A 22,631-nucleotide genomic window follows, 5' to 3' on the forward strand; every position below is an offset into this window, starting at 1 on the left:
GCCTCTCCGCCTCGCTCCCCACGCTCCGGCTCCGCTCCGCACGTCCCTGGGATCCTGGGCTCCGGCTCTTTGCGCGCACCGACCTGGGCCGGGCCCTGGGCGCGCCTCGGCTGCGGCGGTGGCGGCTCTCGGGGGCGCGCGGGTGCGTGTGCGCGGGCCTGAGCGTGCGCGAGCGCCAGCCCCCACTGTGTGGCAGCGGCGGTGGCGGCGGCAGCAGCGCGGCCAGGCTGAGGCTCTTGTTTACCAGCATTAACTCCGCTCAGCGGAAAAAAAAAAGGGAAAAAACCTGAGGAGGAGCGAGCGCACCGGGCGAACTCGAGAGCTGCGGGGAGCGAGAGGGACGGTGCCAGCGAGCCTGCCCCCGGGCGCGCCCGTGCGGGGCGCTCGGAGACCCCCGGCCCCGCTCCCGGGGCCGTCCACGCCCCTCCCGCACCGGGGGAGCTCCACAGCGCGCCGCGTGCCTCAGCTTTGACCTTCAGCTCGCAGGAGCTCCTGCGCGCAGAGCCCGCGGCGCGGCAGGCGGGGGCCGGGCGGGGGCTGGCGCGGGGCGGGCGGCGGGATCGCTGAGCGCGGCGCGGTCGGCCCGCTGCTTTGTGTGTGTCCTGGTTTTGGGCAGGAGCTCCCGGCGGCGGCACTGAGGGAGGCGGCGGCGGTGAGCGGAGTCAGGAGGACCAGCAGCAGGAGAGCCTCTCATTCATTTTTACTCCGCATTTCGGCCGGCTGGCCTCGCCCGCTCCTGAGACTTCGGGGCAATCTTGCGAACTGCGCCGCGCCCTCCCGCCGCCGAAGCTCGGGACAGCTTGGGGTCGGGTCCGTTTCGCCTGGCCCGGACGGATTTGGGCTTTGCCCCCTCTCTCTGCAGTCCCCCCCCCCCTTCCTACCTTTCGGGTTTGAAAATGGAGGCTGATGACACCCACAGCCAGCCCCGGTGCTCCCCAGGTTCTTCATTCAGCCGAGCCCTGGGCAGCGGCTGCCAGTGCTGAGCGGTCCTGAGTCGCCCGCCCCGTCCGCTCCACCTTTGGAGTATTGTTTCCTTCGCCCTTATCTTTGGAAGGGGGCGAAGACTGAGTTGGAGACTTTTTCTTTTCCTCCCCAACCCTTTTTATTTTTTGAGAGAAGGGAGTTTCGTCCCAAAGCAAAGGAATGAAGCCTGGTTCCGGAGGAGGGTCCCTGACCTCGCTGTGGGGGCTCCTGCTTTTCTCCGCCGCGCTCTTGCTCTGGCCGACAAGTGGAGAAAGTGAGTATTTGCCCGCCGCCCGCGGCCACTGCGGGAACTTTTCCTCTGAGGGGCTGCGCGCTGTTTGCGAAATCCGAGTGGTCGCAGCTGTCTGGCCCCCCGTGTGCGGGAGCGGCGGGGCAGGCACGGAGGGGCTCGGCGGGGGACCCGGGCTTGTGAGTTTTAAGCCCCGAGGACCCCGCTTCAGCGCGCCGCCCACCGCCTCGCAGGAAGGGCCCCGGGGGCTTTCTCTTTTGTGGCCCTGAGAGCCCTGCCCCGAGGGCAGCACGTCTCCTTAGCGCTCACTTCCCGGCCAGGTGCGGGGACTCGATCTGAGAAGTTCGCTCCGGGCCGGGCCCCGCCACCCGCGTCTCGTCCGCCTCCGGGCGCGTGGGGCCGATCAGCGTGCCACCCTGGCTCCAGCGCAGCGCACTGACGGCGGTGACAGTTCCTGCGTCCGCGCGCGCGGAGCCCTCGCCGCCAGGCAGACTCAGTGCGGCGGCGGCGAGCCCACCTGCCGGTGGGGTGCAAGTGGTCGTCGACGGGAATTACGGAGCGGAGAGGACGCGTGTCCCCAAGACACGTTGCCAAACATCCCAGCGCACGGCCTCCCGTCGCTGGACGCGCTTTGCCCCTCGGGCGCTTTCGATTAGTGGCCTTTCGCGTCACTTTTGCTTGATCCGCAGCGGGTTACCTGCCTCCTGGCGTCACTGGGCTTCTCTCTGCGGCCCAGGGGTGCGCGGAGCGTTCCCGCCTAGACTCCCATCCCTTTAGGCAGCCCCTGGGAAAAAAAATGTGCGAAAGGGGGGGCCCCCGCATCAGTCGCGCTCTTCCGGGGAGCGCGTCCGGGCCCCCAGTTAGGAGGGCTGTGGGAACTCCCCCTTTCTACCTGGCCCGTGGACGCCCTCCGCCTCCTGGCAGGGCTGGGGGGGGGGGTTGTCGCGCCGCACTCGAGTGTGCGGGAGTGGGTGTGCGGTCGGAGCCGACGTGCATTTCCACACACGTGCTTGCAACGCGGGGGTGTAGCTGCCGCCACCACACGGCTGCGCAGCGACACCTAAATGCCTTGCCCTGGCCGGAGGAGTCTTGCGCCCTCGTTTAAGGCGCGCGAGGGTCTTCGGAGGCGAGGGGGAGAGGGGAGCGCGTTTTGTTTTGCCAGCGCGCAGCCTTGGCCTTGGCTTTGTGGCCGAAGTTTGTGTTGCACTCCCTACGCCTGCCCCGCACTTCCTTTGTACATAGTTAATAAGCAATATCGCTCCACGCTCGCTATCGCTTGCAATCTGATAGCTTTTGTTTTGGTAGCGTCGGGTAGGGGTAGGGAAGAGCGGGGAGGGAGGGCGAAGCTAGGGCTCCATGGGGGAGGGGAGGGAAGGAGGGGGTTCTCTTCTTTTCAGAAAATTAAAATGTGGCTTACTGGTGCCTTCGCGATCGTTAGGGTAACTTGATCACGATTAAACTTTAAATGCAGGCGCAGAACTGGGGCTGGGAACGGTGAGGGCGTGCTGGTGAGTAATGGTTGCCGAGGGTGTATGCAGGTGGCGCCAATCTGCAAAATCACGACTGAGCCTTGAGGAGCCAGGGGGCGAATCCTGAGGCCGCGGGGGCTGTCCGGGGCCGCGTGGCGGGCGCCCTTCCGAAAGGCTGTTTGTGTAAACAAACCCTCCTTCGACGTCCGGTAAGAATATAGTCCCCGATGGGGTAAGAGCCGATTTGTATACAATTAGCCTGTTTACCGCATGGAATAATAAAATGCAGACCGAGGCCAGACCGTCCCCAAATCTCAGCTCTCCTATTCCTTGTTTTTCTAAACTTTGAGCTCATTGGATTGGGCGAAAGGCTTTGGGCTCCCTCCTGAGGCTCCCCGACGTGTTTGGTGGAGGTGGTGGGGGTACCAAAGAGGGTTTCTAGCCTTGAAAAGCTCAGTCTAATTTGGAAGACACAGGAGACTTAATCCATTTTATAATGGCACGCGATTGAACTGTGTAGCGTCTCCGAGTTTTATTATTTCACGGCAGTAAGTTCCGAAATTCACAATAGCAGTGGTGGCCTGGCCTCTGCCACGCAGGAGTCCGACATTTTAAGATAGGATGTCCTGTCGTGTGGAGCGCTCTTCATGGAAATCCAGTCTTTGTGAAAGGCGTTTCCTTCTTGAGAAAACAGGCAGGAGGGGAGGGGGCATTTTAATGTATGTTTATAATCCTACATAGGCAAAGCTTTTCCCAAAGATGCCTTAAAAATGGTTTGTTCCTACCAACGTGATGGGAAGCCGCAGGGCACCCCGAACCCTCATTTCAGTTTGTTGAAGTTCTAACTCAGTGCCTGCCCCTCCCTCCCTGTGGCCCTGAAGTTGTGAGGATTAAATAATATGCCAGGTGAGCATGCGTTCAGTTTTTAGTCCAGAAGGTGCTAGAATACTTAACTCTGATAGAAATAACTACTGAGTCCTATCTGGACCTGGTATTCTTTCAGCTGTCTGGTGCGGCCATCAAGATTGGGGTGGCGTGGATTCCCAGCTGCGTTAGCATATTTAGGGGTTCGCGTTTCTTCCTTGTGACAGCAATAGGGTGAGTTTTACAAAGCTCAAATTTAGAAAATGTAGGGTTTTTTTTTTGAAGCAGATGAAGCCACCCAGACATGGTTGCTTCGTATCGGTATAATATGAGCAGAGCCTCTACATAAGGAGGTTGGGAAGTCAGGACTGAGTGGTCGCCTAAAAACCTGATAGCTGAAGAAAAAAAAAAAATTCACTTTAACACGTGTGGCCATCTCCTTAAAAAGGATTCAACCGACACAGTCACAGCCTATTGTTAGGGAAATGTAGGTATGTGCCGCATTGATGTTTGAAGAAGCTGGGGTTTTATTACCAGAAGAAGAACCCAGAATAAGAAGTTTGGAAAGAACCTAAATAGCAAATTATAGTGTAGACTCTCTAGAGGCAAATCACAAGTAAGTGGTATTTTGGGGGAAGCATAGGGTGTGAGTCAGGATTTGAAGTTTAGAGGGTCCTTTGTTTGATTTGTCAGAAGGATTAGGAAAGTCCACCCTTAAGAAATGCACTAAGTTTGACTGGAAGAACTTTAAAAACATGCAAAGTGAAAGATCACAAAAAAATCATGTATTGTATAATTCCATTGACATGAAGTCTGGAATAAGAAAATTCATGCAGAACATGGATTAGCAGTTGTAAGACTCTGGGAAGAGAGGATAGGGGTTACTGGTAAAGGGTCCCCAGTTTCTTTTTGGGGTGATGAAATGTTCTAAAATTAGATTTTGGTGATGATTGCACAACTCTGGATATACTACAAAACTATAGAATTGTACACTTTAGATTAGTAAATTTTTATGGCATGTGAATTATATCCCAATAAACTTTTTTTTTTTTTAAGACATACTAAGGTTGGAAAGAATGCATATGTTACTTTGAACATAGAAGTTATGTTAAAATTATTAAGTAAATTTGTCTCACAGCTTGGTGTCTGTCCGTCTCTCTTATTTATAGTTTTTCCATAATTCCAGCAATACAACAAACTGATAATTGAAGCTTATGAGTGATAGCCAAGGAATCTGATGACTTCTAAAAAAGTCACATGCTTTTTAAACACTGTGGCCATTTTATGAAAAGGATTCAGCAGACATGGACAGAAAGGAAAAAAAAAAATCTTGGTTCTACATAGTTCAAGTCGGAGATAGAGGGGTTGGATTAAAAACACAAATGCTCGGGGAAGTCAGATTTATAGCAGTAAAATCCTTAACTCAGTCTGAAACACTGTTGGTCTTTCCAAGAGTAGAGTTTAGGAGCTGAGTCTGGATGGCTTTTTATATTTCCAGTTTCTTCCATATGTTTTCCAGCAAAGAAATAATGTAGTGTTTTAAGATGGTAAAGAATTTTCACTTTCTTTTTTGATATTTCATATTAACCACGCTGGTCGTAAAGACTGAAGATGAACTGTTCATTTTAATGCAGTGGTTTTTTTGTTCTGTTTTTTGCTTTTTTGTTTTTTTTTTCCTTTGTTGCTTATTTTATTTCTTACATAGCTTTAGAATCTGAGCAGGAAAAAAAAATTTGTAAGATACAGTAGCTATTTCGGGCATACCATAACTTAAAAAAAATTAAAATTTCTTATGCAACAAAAGATTTTATAATATAACATGTATCTTTTGTTATGAAACTGTTATGCCCTTATCCAAATTTACCTTGGCCTTTTAATAGGAAAAGACCCAGAGAATAATTGTTGTTTACACTTGTTTTTGGTCTTTGTCTAAGGCTTAGTTTACTAATAAGAATATTTCCTGTCCTTATTGTTGCAAGATCAGGGCAGTAATGCAAATGAACTGTATCCTTTTCACTTGTTGCCTTAGAGTTCTGCCAACGGGATCCCTATGGGATCCTAGCTTCCTTTTAAATCTGGTTTCATTTGTTTTGTCAGAATGGACTGGTAAGAAGCAACTGAATCCAGCCAGAACTTAGTGGGCACCTGCTGTATGAAATGTGTCCGTCATGCCTGAGCCCATGTACGGAATACATAGTTTTCAAGTGCACAGCCAACAGGATGTTAAAGACCCGTGAGGAACATTCCTGTAGACTTAGGATAATGAAGTTCAATCAGTGCCTCCTGTTGCATTGTCCCTGTAGGCTGTGACACAGTGGAGACATCCACCCATTGTGACATCATTGTCACGGGTGTGCTTAAACATGCAGCGCTGTAGTTACCTCCTGCCAGAGCGCTAGGAGTTACAGATTCATGCATGACCGTTGCATGGCATGCAGTGAGCTGCAAGGACAATGGGACTCACTGCCACACTCTTCCAGATTTACACATTGCTTAGTTAGCGCTCCGGAAATCAGGGCAACTTTGATAATTTTGAGGCTGTGTCTAATTTAAGCCAACTTGCCGCTCTGAAAAGCATGCGGGGGTCAAGAGAGATGTGGAAGAGGCACTTACAGCTTGAGACATTTTTTAATCATAAAATGGACGACACCATTCTCTCTCTCTCTGGGTTGTGATTTTTTTTGCCTTCGGTTTGTTTTCAAAATTCATTTAAAAATCAACCCTGGTTCATGGAAGAGGTATTTGTGCCTGCGGGCCAGCTTGCTTTGAACTGCTTTTCTTAGCCAACTCACGACAGGTGCTGTCTGAGTCAAAGAGGTGCCCTCCTCTCAGTCTACTAAATATATAGTAATTGCCCAAGTGCCCAGGGGATAGCTTCTTGCTTTCTCTGTCTGAGATGTTCTGAAGGAGAATTCTCAGCACTTTAAAGATTTTATTTATTTACTTTTAGAGAGAGGGGAAGAGAGGGAGAAAGAGAAGGAGAGAAACATCAGTGTGTGGTTGCCTCTTGGGCGCCCCCAACTGGGGACCTGGCCCACAACCCAGGCCTGTGCCCTGACTGGGAATCGAACCTGCGACCCTTTGGTTTGCAGGTCCGCGCTCGATCCATTGAGCCACACCAGCCAGGGCATAAAGACAACAAAGCGAATAATGAATGAAGCTCTCTGACCTTTCCTTGAAAATGGCGTTTGGCATCAGGTCATCGAGAGGAAGTTTTTTTCTGGCTGTTTATGAAAACAGGATTTGACTTAAACAAAGAAGGGCGTGTGCCACACCAGTTCTGATGTTGGGGCACATGGGGACCTGTTGATAATTTGGGAGAACATGACTGATTTTCAGTATTTGAAAGATCAAAACTATAAAATATGGGCGTCTCCCACCAAAGATCTGGAAAAACAAACCGATTTGTGCTGAGGAAAGGGCGTACATTTGCTATAAAAAGGGTTAATAACCTAGTTAGGTGTTTAGCCCAATAGATGCAGATTTCCTCAGCATGATGAAGTGTCTTTAGTTAAATGGCTTTGGTCTTACTGGACTCAAACATATTAACAATAGCTTTGATTTCACAACTTTGGAACTTCTGAAGGCCAAATTATTATTATTATTTTTTAAATCATCAGTTTTACGCATATTGTAAAGACTCAGATACCAGTTTTGAAGAATTTCCTACTTGTTTTACTTATTCCAATTTCATTTATGGCTTAGGAAATCGATCAGTTTCACAATCTCAAGGAAATATTCGTATTTCTTTACTTGAACTGAGAACTAGTTTTTTTTTTTTTTTCCCTCCTCCCCCTCTCTTTCTAAGTAAATACATGCTGAGCACTTATGGGACTCCGTTCTTTTAAGTTAAAAAAATTTCATTCTGACATTAAAAAAAAAGAAAAAGAACCCTTACATAAGTTTTTAAAGCTATGAGTCAAACCATAGAAATATTTGCCCTGCTTATTTAAAGCACTAAAGAAACAAATGAGGAAGGGTTCCATTTTCCTTGCTCCTTCCTGCCCTGGACTGGAAGAGTGTTGAAACTTACAGGCTGCCATTCAGATTTTATTGGAACCCAACAGAAAAGCGTTTCTTTCACGATGAGGGGTGAGTGCCTACAGTGGCAGTAACTTGTAGTGACAAGTCCCTTGTTTTTGATCGGGAGGAGTGAGGAGGGGTGCAGGGGTGCCCTTTGTCCTCATAGTCATTCTCTCCATGGTTAGTGATGGGGATGGCTTCCTTTCTGAGTTGCTGGGGACGTGTCCCCAGAGCTGAGTGACATCTATGTATGGGGCCCGATAGTCTTGATCCCCACACTTCCTTATTGGAATTAGTTTGGTGGCTAGCCACGTAGGAAAAATGTACATGCCTGTGACTGTGCCACTATGGAATAGCTAGGCTTTCGTTAAATGATTCCCGTTGTAATCGTCCGCAAGTCTTTTTATTTTATTTTTTTAAGCATTTTTAAATTTTTAAGCATATTTTTTTAAGCATTTATATTTTAGAGACTTTAGAAACTATCGTGAGAGAGGTGGATTGAAACTTTATTCTTTCACTTCCTTACCCTCTTAGTTGCCTAAGCAAGACAGGCATCTACTTCAATAACAGTTATAGAATAAAAAAATGCCGTTTGTTCCAAATTGGGCGTGTATGTGTATTTCCATACATTCGTTCCAATTCAGAGAGTTTTCAATGCATGATTGTTGCTGCCTTGTCTTCTTTCGTAGGGTGACTTTCTTTGTAGCCGGGCACTTGTTTTCTTTAAAGTGGCTTTGGGATTATTTGTCAGATTGGTAAGTCAGATGTATGCAGACTGCTTTTTAAATTACTCTCAACAGACGTATTGCGGCAGTCGAAAAGCATAAGTGTTTTATGGAGCTGAACTCTTTAAGTTTTCCTGAGATACTGTAGATGCCTAGTTTGAACTTGTCCTCTCATGTGACATACACAAGCACCCCTTGTTGTATTTGCCCCACAGATGTTGCTTTAAAGAAAAGAAATTGAAGGCAAGACCCTCCACCGGCAAAAAAGAAAAAAAAAAGATGATGACCTGGTTTATGGCGGTGGTCTGAGATCAAACCCACATTATCTCTGAGGTCTGCCTGCAGTCAGTGCTCTGTCTGTATGAAATTGATTATTGCAAATGCATGTCTGACTAAGTAAATGAGACAGCGCCGAGTTGAGTTTGGCAGATTGTGGTTAGTAGCACTTTAGAGAACAGAAGTCTGATGATAATTAAAGAGAGATGACTTTAGATATAATAGTTTTTCCATATTCCTCTAATTTGAAGTACCTGAGGGACCTTTCATGACCTCCTTGGAGAAAAAGTAGGAAGCCCCCCCCCCAAAAAAAAACCCCACCCAGGTGAGAGGTGCTTGACTCACCTGGCTGTATCAATACTTTTCCAAGTTATTAGCTATTAATTATACGTGGATTGTACAATATGCATCCATCCTGCCCAGATTCGTGAGGTTGTCCTGCGTTTCCTGGGTCTCAGAGGAGAGGGCTAATACACCAGCTCACAGACTCAGGATCTGAAAGAGAAGCAGATTGTCATGAAAACAGATGAACCAAGAGAGCAGCCACGGAGGAAGATCTCTGCTCGGCTTTCCTTAGTTCTGCTGTCTGATTTCTGGGGATAATGAGCTCATAGCATATGTTAGGTCACAGCACAGCATAGTTTACACAAAATCCTATCACAGGAAATTCTTTTGTTTTCCTCGCCCGGCTCCGTTGGGCAATATCTTTGGGATTTTCTTTCCAACATGTATGTCAATAGGGTTTCAACCACAAGGGTTGGATCAGGGTGGAATTTCTAGTTACATCGCAGTTCTTCGACCCGTCCTTTTCTGGGGAGACTCATGGAGGCGATGTTTCCTTTCTACCTCAGGGAGTGACTTGAAATTGTTCTGATTTGCCCCTGTTTTTATCTATGCCCTAGTCTAGTCCAGACCTGCATGAACTCTCAGAGGGACACATTCACTTGGCCCCTGAGCTGGCCCCTCTTGACTCCTGTGCCATCCCTCTAGGTTGATAGATAGGCTTGCCAGCCCCCAGTTCTCCACGCGTGCCCTTGTGGTGCCCAATCCTGGTCCAAGAATCAAGTCCCAGGCCCCTCCTCCTGGGCTGTGATAGCTCCTTAATAAGACTTTGCTGTCGGGATCCCTTGTGTGTTCCCCGCACTCCCCAGCACCCGGCTTTAGTTCTGCAGTGAGCAAGCTACACTGCTCCTGTCTCCCTGGTTTTGCATCTGCTCTGCTCCTGGCCTAGCGTGTTCTTTCTCTTACTGCTCTGCTCCCCCCACACCCCATACCAAATAGTGGAATGTGCTCCTCTAGAGCACAGCAAGGCCACCGGGTCCTAGTGTCTCCTTCACCCCCAGTTCTTTCTTTGGTCCTAAGCAAGTTCTTTAACTTTTCTGAGTCTCACCTAGAGAACAAAAATAATCAGGAGAGATCTTTCCTCATTAACACAATAAAAGCATTTTCTAATAGCTTTAGAACTTAATGTCAGAAAAAAAATTGGAGGCAGTGTAGATGTAATCTTTGTCATTTCTAAAATGCTCTGTGTTTCAGATAGATCTAGCAAATAGGGACCCACGTGTAACTACGTCAGTGAATTCCTTACCCCCAAATGCCTTTCTGTGGTTTGGGTCGATCTGAGATGCCTTCCTTTTATTTCTCACTCAGATGAGTCTCCCTGAAGCTTTTCCGGATTATTGTAACTCCTATGCCCCTGACGTCCCCCTTGCTCCTTTTGCGTCAGTAACCACCACTGTGATTATTTTTTTCTTGTATCTTACGGGTTGCCATCTTATAAGGCTCGAAAGAGCAGCTGGGGCTAAAGATCTTAGTATGAATCTAAGCTCCTCAATAGCTAAGATCTCAGGCAAATCATTTAAGTTCTCTGTACCTTAGTTTCCTGGTCTATGCAGTTGTAATTTTAACAGAACCTACTTCATGCAGTTATTTATGAAAGCTAAATGAGTTAATCCACACGTCAAGTGTTTAGGGCAGACGTTTAACCTATTAAACCTCTCAGACGTTAGCTTGCTGCTGCTCTTACGGACACGACGTCCTGGAAAAGGATCGTTCTTTGCATAGTGCCAGAAATACAGGACGCACTCAATATCTGACGGCCCTTGTCGTTTAAATGTGGTAGCTTGGCACATAGTAGGTGCTCAATAGGTGTTTGTTCCGGAATAAAACTTTCTGAAGGTTCTTGAACAAGACTGCCTTTTGCTTGTTAGACACGATTGCGTGATTTTACTTTTTTTTTTTTTTCTGTAAAGAGTGGCCAGCCCCTGAAGTTTACCTTCCATTTCAGAGAGCTGTTTATTATGCTTTCTCCCTTAATCCTTCCATTTGTCAATTTCTGCCAGGGCCTGAGACGTGTCCAGCGTACACTTGGCCCACCTCACTAATGCGGAGACGCCATCTAGTGGCCGGAACGGAAATGCAGCCTCTTGGGCGGCAGTCAACAGGACCCCCGGGGATGAAGCTAGCGTTCCCCGTACCCCCTCCCCTAGATTTTGCTCTCTGACTTGGCTCGTGGGAACCGATCTCAGGAAAATGCAGAGGCTGCAGGCTTCTGCAGCAACCCCTGAGGTATGGTTTGGGATTAGGATCACCGTACTGTGTCAGCCGGCACGAGAGACTGCAGGCCGTCTGTAAGCCATGCAAACAACTTTGGCAGAGTTGCTATATCTATCTAGCGTGCCTGTTACAATTGGGGATTTAAGATGTCTTTACAGGACGTTTATAAGTGAAAAGTCCTAACCTATTTCTTTGGAGATGAGAGATTAAATAATAATAAAAAAAAAACCCTACTGATTCATTTTGAAAAATAAACCAACGTATTTACTTCCCATTGCTCTATTTAAATATGTGGTTACACTTTAATTATCATTCCTATATGGGTCCCCTTGGGCAATTTGATGTAGTTAAGATACTCACAAGCCAGGAATCCTAATAGAGAATAATCGCACACACTTCCGTGACTGGTACTGGGTCTCACATTGGCTGTATTGTGTGAGAGATTTTTCTGCATTTGGTTTCATACCTTTTTGGTATTTTCAGAATCCACTTTCTCACTTTCCCCATTGAGACGACACTTGGGGTACAGGCGGTTATTCGGTTTCACACTTAGAAAGTTTTAGACATTTTCCCCGTGGTTGCCTTTCATTCTTTTTAATTTGGGAATCATTTGTGTGGGAGAGCCACGCAACCTGCCGCGGTCTCAGATGCTTCGAACAACCCCGCTGGCTGTTTCCAAAACAGGCTGGACTCATTCAAGTCTCTTGGCCTTGGCAGGTGGAAGCCCGTCTGCTTGGAACAACTATGTGGCCGCTTTGCCGTCTGGCAGACTCTTTTAAGAATTAGCTGCCATTTCGCCCTCTCTGGTGGTCTTGGTTCTGCATGCAGGATCGCCCCTTGACACTCTCCTTGTATATGTCTTCAGTGCATCACCCCCATGATGTTTTCCCCCGCTAGTCACGGCGAGGAATGGTACCATGTCAGCTTTGAATTCCCAAGACATGGTCCCATGCCTGGCACATAGGAAGATCTCAAGAAATAGAATATTTCTTAAAGGGCTACACCTCCCTCTGCCACCCCCCATCCCATTTGCTCTGAAGCATTCTTTACAACAAATATATTTTCACCTCCTGCCAGCCAAAACATTTCTTCACACCAGTTACTGCCACACAGAACTGGGAAGCAATAAAATCATCTTTAAAACCATCATTTCATCAGGCTTTTTTGCATACTAAGAAGAAAGATCTGAGAGCTACTGAAAGGGCACTTGGGAGTCTAGCCCTGTGTCAAGGTCACCTCATCCCCATGGGGAGGGGGTTATCTCCTGATAGGATTTAATGAATCATCCATCAACACAGGTTTGTGTTGGTTGTGGGCTTGACGCCACTTGGAGCTGGGGGCCTGACTGAAGGTGGGCCGTGAGGCCGGGCTCTGCCGTGTGGTGGTCCCCGGCACGGCCCGATGGCGGAAGACCAGGGTGGAGTCTCCTCTGCAGCTGCTGACTGTTTAATCTCTTCCTCTGAGTGACACAGCAGGCCTCGGTCATTTGTCATGGCCTCTCCAGCCTTCAGATCCTGAGACACAAGGTAGACAGAAATGAACTTCTCAATCTGGTTTGAACTAGCAGCCTCACAGAGAACAGACGTTCGCTTCTGTTTCTTGCATTGTTTTCTTGGTGAATCTCGTGAACTTGGATCCTGGCAGGGTTAGTGTCAATATTAAAGGTTTCATCACTTAAGCTGCCTCCATTCCTTTCAGGTCAGGGCCTTGGATGCCCTTAGTGAAGGTAAAGCCTGCCCTCCCCCCTAGGAATTTCACTTGTCTGGGACGGTGTGAAGAGGACTCCAGAACATAATTAACACCTAAGATATTATCGTTGAAAGCTTCATGCTCCTGAAGAGTTTTGTGAGGTAGGAGATTTCTTACAGAAAATGTAAACACAGTCATTTGAACTCGGCGTGTTAATTTCAAGCGTAGCTTGTAAAAGAGAATCTTGTAAAAATGCCTTGTGAAGGTTGAACGGGGTGGATGCAAACTCACCAGGACAAGCCAGTACAGTGCTCACCTTTCATCTGCCCGGCCGGTGGGGTTTGCTCGTGCGCCGCGCTGCCTTTGAAGCCCCGTCCTCCCAAACACCTCTCTGGTGTCCCTGTGTCGATTGCAGTGAAGCCTGTGGGAGAGGGAGCTGCAGACCTCAGTGTCCCCATCTGTGGTTTGGGCTAATACTGCTCCATTAGGGATGCAGGAGGATTGGCTAGAATGTATCTAGAATTGGCAACAATGTGTCCAGCATAGGCAACAATATATCTAGGATCCCTACAATGTGTCTAAGATTGGTGACAATGTATCTATGATCAGCAACAAGGCACCTGAGGCACAAAGCATCCAAGGAATGGATGCTTTTACCTGTGTCCTCTGCACATGCCATGGTGGCCCTGCTGGCCTCTTTCTGGGCCTCCTATCCTCCCCATAGCACGGACCATTGTCACCCCTCAAGGACATACCTTCTTTTCCATAGAGGGAAGCTTTGAACTCAGAAGTCTGAGCTCACATCAGCCTCTAGAACCACTAACTGGGCTGGCTCCTGTGGATCCTCACATTCATCGTCATGTCCCCACCTGAGGGGGAGGGGTAGAAGGTGGGCGTTCAGGAGTATACAAGCCCTGCTTTTGGTTCCAAGGAGAGCATGTGAAAAACAGGCAAGATTTTTTTCCCCCTCTCTGTCCTTAAGGAGCTGGCTGTGCTGTTGGGAAAAGTGAAATTACTGGTGAGCAGTCCTGAGCAGTATGTATCCAGGGCTCCATTATGGGAGACTGACTAAGGGCCTGGAGAAAGTCAGGGGCTGGAGGTCGTGGGATTGTCCACCTGCTGAAGAGCTTGAGAAGGCTCAAGGGGAGGACATGGGACTTTAATGCCACTGGAATGTTTGGTTCTCAGGACCCAAAGGGAGAGCACCGTGGGAGAAGGGATCTGAGGATGGGCCAGAGAGTGGGGCACTTGAGACCGTATGAGCATTGGGGTGGACCCATTGAAAGGTAAGCTGGAGGCTTCTGGGTGGGGTCAGCATCGCAGGGAGCAGAGGTAGAAATGCCAGTGTGGATCAGGCCGCTCTGGACCTCAGAAACGCTCCATGGGGAGCTCTCGCCTCTGTCCAGGGCATCAGGGCTGCTCAGTGAGGTCAAGGACCAGGGTTAAAATTGTGGGAATGGCCCTGGCCGGTGTGGCTCAGTTGGTTGGAGCATCATCTTATAACTGAAGGGTTATGGGTTTGAGTCCCGCCAGGCCACATACCTGGGCTGTGGGTTCGATCCTCTGTCTAGGAGTATATGGGAGGCAACTGATTGATGTTTCTTTCTCACATCTCTCTAAAAAGCAATGAGAAAATGTCCTTGGTGAGGATAAAATAACACACACACACACACACACACACACACACACGGGAGTGATATGCTTACTTACTGTAAACTTAGGCCTCTATTAATAAAAGTGCCAGGGTGCTGCTTTCTAACTTTCTAAGAGCACCCAGTTTGGAGATGACCCTGGTTGCCCTCCTAGCTGGGTTGGGAAGGCCCGAGGTGGCCCTGGGCTGGGGCATCCAGTAGCCCTGGGCATCGTCCTGTGGTTGGCGTGACAGGGGCCTCTGCTCCCTGCAGGGGCTGGCAGACCTCTCAGGGCTATTTCCAGCCCTCACCGCACAGGCTGAGAGGGACGGGGAGCGATTTATTTCAAAGGGAACACCAGCTTCGCTTCCAAGTGTGGGCTCTGCTACTGGTGCCTTTTAACTGAGATTGATTTGTGTGCTTAGCTCAGCCGGGCACGTTGTAGTTCTTGATGAGAAGCAGTCGCCCAGCTTGGTGCTCGCAGGTTCACGCAGCCTGTTCAGCAACGGAAACTGTTTCCACTGGACAAATAACATTAAAGCGCACGGCAACGCAAGACGCTTGCTGGCAGGGTGATAGCGTTGGGCCCAGGGGCTTGTGTATTGCTTTCCTGGATGAGGCTAGTGAACTCAGAATATTACATCATTTTCCACCTTTTTGAGCAAGCAGAGCTCAAGGACCTCAGTCAGAAGATCTGCTGTGTCTTGGGCCAGTCCGCGCCCCCAATCATATTTGATGGTCCAAAGTCCCTTTCAAAAGTTGAATTAGAGCCCAGAGTCTCAAAATGAGAATTCAACCCTGGCCGGGTGGCTCAGTTGGTTGGAACATTGTCCTCTGCACCAAAAATTGCGGTTTGATCCCTGGTCAGGGTGTGTAAGGGAGGCAACCTATAGATGTTTCTCTTTCTCTTGCTCTCTCTTCTTCTCTCTTTAAACTCAATAAACATACCCTCAGTTGAGGGTTAAAAGGAGAGAAAGAATTCAGATGGGTCGTGTCTGGGACTTCTGATGTACTCCCTTTGCCCGGTTTCCTCATTGGTGGAATGGGGCATGCTACGGGTACCCATTCCAGATGTTGGGTACGATATTTCCTAAGTGAATACATAGACATCCCATAGAACTAAGTGCCTGTCGTAAGCTTGAGATGGGAGCTGTTCCTGCTGGTAAGGATGGAGAAAATACACATTAGAAGTTGTTTATGTCCTTAAAAGAAAAAAAAAAAAAAAAACCCTCCTGGGTGTGTGTGGGTTCTGATGATCCGCTCTTAGCTCTGTTGGCCTTTTCTGACCCCTGTGGTCAGAATGTAGCTTAATTTCCCATTGACAGAGCTTCACAAGTGCCCTGTTGTGCCTTTTTCTCTCTGGGGAAAGCAACGCATCTCCCTCCCTTGAGTTCTTCTTCCTTCCTGATGCTCCTTCTGCCTCTGAGGAAGGATGGGGAGCAGTTCTCCTCCAGGAGAGGGACTATTTGGATCCCAAGAGAATCCCGGTGTTGGGGCGCAGTGGGGGCAAATGACTAAAAGAAGTCATTCACATGCTAGTGTGAACGGTGTGCACCTGCACTCTCTTCCGGCCCCGGGGGTTACTAGGCCATGAGGGGTCATGTGACCTCCTGGGGCAGAGTCAGATCTGCATGGTCAAGGGTGTGAGGGCTATGACTGGGAGTCGCAGCCCAAATTCAGGACACAGGATCTAAAACGCATGGATCTCCTTGTTCAGAAACACTCATGAAAATATTTTAAATGGAGAGTCAGGTAAGTCACGCAACCGTGGCCCTAGTAGGCTGAGGGGCTGTTTACAGGGATGGGGATCCTCAGGGCTTGGGGCTCTGGGGAACCAGAGAATGCTCAGTCAAGGGTGGGAAGCCAGATGCAGAAACGTCATCTGATGAGTAAACATTTTCTGCGGGCAACACTTCCTCCAGGACGGGGAGAAGGAGCTGCCCCCTTGGGGGGGTGCCGGGTCTCTGCCTCCCAGAACCAGGACTCAGGCGCCGTCCTGCTTCAGCAGGTATCTCCAAGGGGAGCGTGCCGAGAATGCAAACCAGTCACTGAACCAGCTCATAGTAAGTGATGATACTTTTGTGAAAACAAACAAACAAACAAAAAACTGTTAGGAGGAGGAGCCAGTTCTTTGGTTTGAAAACATATTCCTTGCGACCAAGAAGCACGTGAAAAGATGCTCAGCATCACTAGTCATTAGGGAAATGCACATCAATCAAGACCACCATTATACCCATGAGATGGCAGGCGTCAAAAATTGAGGGTAGCACGTGTTGGCAGGAAGGGGAGGGAATTGGAAACGTTGTGCCCTGCCGACGGGACTGTAAGTGCCGTCACTGTAAAGCAGGTCCTAAAAAACACGCAAAAAAATTAAACGCAACATCGCCATCTGATCCAGCAGCCCGACTTCGGAGTATACCCTCCGAAGATCTGAAAGCAGGGAGCCCGGTAGATGTTTGCACGCCTGTGTGCATAGCGGCAGTTAGTGGTGCGCTGTAGCTAATCGGTGGACACAACCCACGTGTCCTTCAGTAGGTGGGTGTCTCCACAAAACGTGGGCTGGGCTGTGGGCTGCTGCTCAGCCTTAAAAAGGAAGGAGGGTTTGCCATGCGCTGCAGCCTGGGTGCACGCTGAGGACCTCATGCCGCGTGAAATAAGCCAGTCACACGCCCACGCGCGCGTGCGCGCACACGTACTGTTCGATCCCAGTGAGATGCGGTTCCTAGAGGAGTCAGATCCCCCGAGAGAGAATGGAGGAAGCGGGGCCTTGTTCGATGCGGACAGAGGATGCACTTTCTGCCACTTGAAAAGGGCCCAACGGAGAAGTCGTACGTTGTTGAAAACTGAACTTCTGTCTCGATGGGCTCAGCTGCGAGCAGGAGCCGCATGAGGGAGCAAGGGAGACAGATTTAAGATGGCCTCCGCCCGTGGTGGCCACGGCGTGGCAGGGGCCACGGGAGTGCCGTGACACACATGTGAGGTCGGAGGTGGGGGGCTCCCCAGCAGATGCAGATGGGAGCTGAGTCACCAGGGACGGGTTCGTTCTCCGTCACGAGAGGATCCCAGATAATGTTTTCCTTTTTCAGGGAAGGCAGGTCCACCTTCAGACTCTTGGGCCATTCAGTCGCAAATGAAATTTATTACTAATCAGCCATGTGACGCGTAATTGCCTTTTCATTTTCTTATTTTTCCAGGAGAGAGATTTGTTTAGCTGTTTGGGTCCCTCACTGATGAGACTGGAAGTTTTTCATTTGTTTTGACAGCTCAATTTTTTTTTTTTTTAATTGCGCACGGACTCCGCCGTTCTGCAGGGAGCGTGGCCGCTCTGCGGGCGAGCACAGGGACACCTCACACGCTTTGCAGAAGAGGAAACTGAGGCTCCGAGAGCCCCGGGGATGTGCTGCCTGGCTGCCTGTCACAGTCTGCCTGTTCCCTGTCCTAGCAGATGCTCTTGGGGCTGCTGCTTTGTACCCGCTTTTCCCCCGGGAGTCAGGGCTCAGCCCAGACCTGCTGGATTCCAATGAGACTCTGAGACTCGGAGGCAGCTGAGCCTGTCTGGCTGTGAGAGGCTCTCTCACCGCCCGGCTCGGAGGAGCAGCCTTTGTTGGTCGGGGCCCCGTGGGAGGAAGCTGGCCGCCTGCAGCTCCTGTGGGTCTGAGAGTTGGACGGGCATTTTCCCTGCACCTCGACCATTCCTGTCTGTCCCTGGGCAGGAAGTGCTGTCCCAGGACAGGAGGGAGGTGCGCCCCTACCCTGGGTCAGTGATGCCCTCTTACAGAGCTACAGAAATAAGCACCAGACGTTCATTTCTCACGGTTCTGGAGGCTGGAAGTCCAAGGTCAAGGTGCTGGCAGATCTGGTGCCTGGCAAGGACCTGCTTCCTGGTTTGCAGATGGCCGTCTTCTTCTGTGTCCTCACAAGACAGAGGGAGGGGGAGGAAGATCTGTTCTCTTCTTCTTTTATAAGAACTCTAATCCCATCACCTTATGTAAACCTAGGCACCCCCAAGCCCTACCCTAGCATGGTCCCACTAGGGGTGAGGACTTCGGCATATGAACTTGGGGGAGACACAAACGCACTGCCCGTAATGATGGAGTAATGTGCTGTAGCTGAGACTTCTTTTGATAGTAGAGAGGTTCTTGGCCAACTTTGAGAGTTGGTTTCAGGTTGATTTTGAAATTCAGTGGGGACCAGCACCTAAAAGAACACATTTTCACAATGGCCTTTGCCTTCAGACACTTTGGTTGACCAGATGCTTGCAGTGTATTATCGTCTGTCTTCTGAGCACCCCACTGCTGTGATTGGGAAATCTCACGGGGCCCATTTCCCCATTTTCGGGTAGAGAAGTCGCTGCTTTTAAATTCTGCAGCAGCTGCATGGCGGGGAGTGATATACCAGGATGGCCTACCTGTGGGTTTGTGTAAGCCTGCTTTCCTGGTGAGCACATGCCTGTCGGATGTATGGACTTCGGTTCAGAAGCGCACCTCTCAACTTCCCCAGGGTCTGTCTTGCAAACCCGAGGCCACCATCAGTGGATAGGGGGATTGCGAGGACCAGGCCGGACCTTTCAGAGCACTTAGTAGGACTTTCTCAGCAAGTCCAGAAGGCTGGGGAGCTCCGTGCACTTAGTGGGACTTCCTCAGCAAATCCAGAAGTCTGGGGAGCTCCGTGATCATTGTTTATAAGCATTAAATGTAGACAAGTCATAGCTGCGATTTAAAATCTGACCTTGCTCTTACGTTGTTTGTTTCTGTTCAGAGTTGCGTTTTAAGCTGGGCAGGATTTAACAGTGAGTCACCCCCAGGACGGTGAAATCAGTATTGATCAGGCCTCCCTGTTAATCCCGTGAGCAGTTTAGAGACGGATGAGCCAGTCTTAAGGCTTCTGCCACCCGGGATCCCTGTGTGCGGGTTGATGTACTGGTTGTGCTTCGTTGGGACTTGGTTAGCATCTTCTGTCCGCTGATCTCTGAAACCTGCAAGGGGTGTTGCTCATGCTTCTTGGAATCTCCACTGCCTGAAAACGAGGCCTATTTAAATGACGGGGATACAGGTAGTCCCCGCTGGACTATGGCTGAATGTTCAGTGAGACCACGGTCCTTTCATCGGTGCCCTGAGCCCTGGATGGAAGTCCACTTTGTCACCTTTTTCTTGTGTCAGGCAGAATGTTGCCCTGAGGGTCCCACGTGTGTGGCTGCTGTGGATCCTTATCCACGGACAGATGGAGAAGGAAGAGGGTTATATGTCTGGGCTGTGTGTCAGGCACAGCACATGAGCAGGAGCCCTGGGATGGGGCCTCTGACTCCCCTGAGGGCCGTGGGTGAAGTTCTTGCACTGGCAACCTTGCCAGATAGGTGTGCAAAGTGACAGGTGCCTGCCCGGGGCTGTGTCCAGCTTTGAGTCCTGAGCCTGACCCCTGGCGAGGGAGCCACATGGGACATGGAGGGGTGCTGTGGCTCCTGGCAAAGGTAGTGGGTCATGCTCACTCAGCTTTCTCCATGGCTCCGGGCCTGCCCAGGGTGCCCGTGAGAGCGTGGGCCAAGACTGGGGTCAGCTACGGTGGCCAGCAGAGTGGAGGGTGTGGTGTTTGCTGGTGCTGCAGAGCAGAGGAGGCCTGAGGGATGCCGGGCTGAGCTGGGCTGGGTGTGTAAAATGCAGCCCCAGCCCTGAGAGCTTCCAGGGTAAGTGAGCAGAGAAGGTGTGTGCAGCAGGTGGCCTAGGAGCAGACACGTCTGTGAATGGGAGGGAACAGATGAGCAGGCGGAATCTGGGAAGGTCACCCGGAGGGATCCTGGAGGCCTCCTGGAGGAGGTGCTCGGAGAATTGGGATTTTACTCAGCTTGCGAGTGGGCTCAGGTCAGGACTTGAAATACATGGGATGGGGCTTGAAAAAAGGCTGGAGATGAAGGTTCACTGAAGTACTTCATAGTGGGGGATGAGGCTGGGGCACATTTGGGGATGATTTGGGGGATCCGCAGAGACCAGGCGAAGGGTGTGTGTGTTTCTTTTGGGCAAAAAGAGGTCACAAAAAACTGGCTCTCTTATTTGCACTAAGTTAAAGCAACGCCCTGGAGGCGACTATTCTCTGTGAAATCACCCAGAGCCCTTTTGGGGGGATGGCGGTGAGCGTGTCGTGGAGGAGAGGGGGAGAAAGCCGGGCCAGGCGTCCGTGCAGCCCCCCAATGCATCGCAGCAGTTACTACTGCGTGTATCTGTTGTATTTGCCTGCGTCCGTTTACAGCACGTTCAGCTCTCGGGGCACCTGGGAAAGGCCTCCCAAATTCTCAGCCTCTGACAGGAGTGAGTACAAATGACTTCATTTCCTTCTTTTTTTCTTCACTTTCCACTCCACCTCAACATTTTTAAAAGCCTGTCACATCCACTATAATCCGCTGGTGGAGGTGGCAGATGTCACTTCTGTGGCAAGTAATCGGGAATATTTGCCAAGCTCTGGGAGCTCTCTGATGTTGAGACCACTAGCGCTCAGGAAGGGGAAGAAGTTTCTGGAAGGAGGATGGCAAGACACTGTTTTCCCCTCAATGGGGGTGATAACAACCTCAGCGCAGACGTTTGTGGGGTGTCCCATGTTGATGCAAATGCCAACCGTGCAAGGGAACCCTGCCCTATCACTGGGGCACCACCACAAATGGGGGGGGGGGGCGCTACAAGGGGAGCCACGACCCCCTCAAAACTGCAGGCCTGAAAGTGTCCCCGCAGGTTTGTGCTGGGGGCCTGTGTGTTCCATCACACTCAGCAAAATCGATGAGCTATCATTTCCCCTGAAAACAAGTGACCATTGTTTGTAACCTCCCGGAGGGTGTTTTGAAATGGGAAAGGTTTAGGGTCCCAAGTCCATTGCAGTTCAACCTTGGGAAGGGATGAGGAGACAGAATGCAGCGCTCGGTGGCGGGCGGGGAGGTCAGGGGGCCCCGTCTCAGCCTCTTCTCCGCGAAACAAAACCCCGCTTGTGGACAGCGAGTTCCCACTGAGCCTTTAATTTTGGGGGCGCAAAGGCATGCTTGGGGGTTGGAGCCGGAAGACCGGGAGTTTCCTTACTGGTTAATTTTCCCTGGCCTTTCTCTCTCCAGTCGTAGCTCTTTAAAGATTCAGAAAATAATGCAAAATGCCTAAGATGTCTGAAATTCCTAGCCTTGGAGACTTGACTCCGTAAGAGCCATGCTGGTTGGCTGCCGCCATTTCCCCAGTTCCCGGTTCAGGACTCGCACGAGTTGTAAAGCCTGGAGTCTTCTTTTTTGGCCCCCTCCCTCCCTCTCTCTGTCTCCCCGTTAAAGCAGCCATTGACAGAAAAAATAAATAGCAAAATCCCCATCTCAGAAGGTCTACTTCCTGTTGTCATACTGGAGCTCTGAAAAATAGCTTTGCAAGTTGAGGCTGTTGTTTGGGCTATTTCAAAGGAATTCCTGCGATCTTTTTGTCTGGACAGGCTGCATGGAGGTGATAAGTTAAAAGAACTCCACATTTAATCAGCCCAGAAATGCACAGGCTAAATTATAAGGTTCTTTTTTTCTTTTCTTTCTTTCTTTCTCTCTCGGCTTTACGGTGAGTATACGAGTATAATCCAAGCAACCGTGAGTTAGCCAGATACTTTCAACAATGCCAATGTTTTCCCCCTCATAAAGTTCAGGTTTATTTTTAAAAGATTTACTTGGGTACCAATGGCACTTAATGGATATTAAAAAAAAGAAAAAAAAATGAAAAGTGGATCGTGATCTTGACGGCGATCTTTGGAAACATCCAGAGTCATCAAGAAAATGATTGGACTGTCAGGCTTCCGATTTTCCCACCCACCCTTTCCACGCAACAGAAGTGTAGGTCAGCAAAAGCGCCCCTAGTTCAGATGCTTCCGTGCCCCATTTTATTCCGCTTTGAAAACTCGGGTGGCGTCGCCGATAGAAATCCTAACATCGGAGAAATAGCTTTAAAGGGGTGACATCTTGGCGATGCATGTGAACGAACTCAGGTCCCGGAATTATGTCATCTGTGGTGCCTGAACCCCCCCCCCCCCCCCCCCCGCCCAAATCCAGGTGCCTATAGAGTTGAAGCAGAGTAGCTAGCGATCCTTGGCCTTGGACCTGATGAGAATGAACACAAATGTTTCCGGGTGGAATTGCTCGTGCCTGGCTTCCCTCGTATAGCTCAGTAACTGTTCTTTGGCGTTGTGGGGC

At 49.9% G+C, this 22,631-nt stretch overlaps 1 protein-coding gene across 1 annotated transcript in view; it reads left to right on the top strand.

Annotated features, from left to right (window-relative positions):
• The first annotated feature begins 567 nt into the window (after positions 1 to 567).
• LOC149992030 (insulin-like growth factor 1 receptor) overlaps positions 568 to 22,631 on the top strand; it is a 158,685-nt gene continuing 136,621 nt past the window's right edge. The window contains exon 1 of the mRNA XM_090263864.1: positions 568 to 1,237. Within this exon, the coding sequence (XP_090119990.1) occupies positions 1,144 to 1,237 (94 nt within the window). The 5' untranslated portion in view covers positions 568 to 1,143. The remainder of the gene's footprint in view (positions 1,238 to 22,631) is intronic.

This window comes from Furipterus horrens, unplaced genomic scaffold (assembly GCF_987537825.1).
Source record: "Furipterus horrens unplaced genomic scaffold, mFurHor1.1.pri manual_scaffold_16, whole genome shotgun sequence".
Taxonomy (NCBI): domain Eukaryota; kingdom Metazoa; phylum Chordata; class Mammalia; order Chiroptera; family Furipteridae; genus Furipterus; species Furipterus horrens.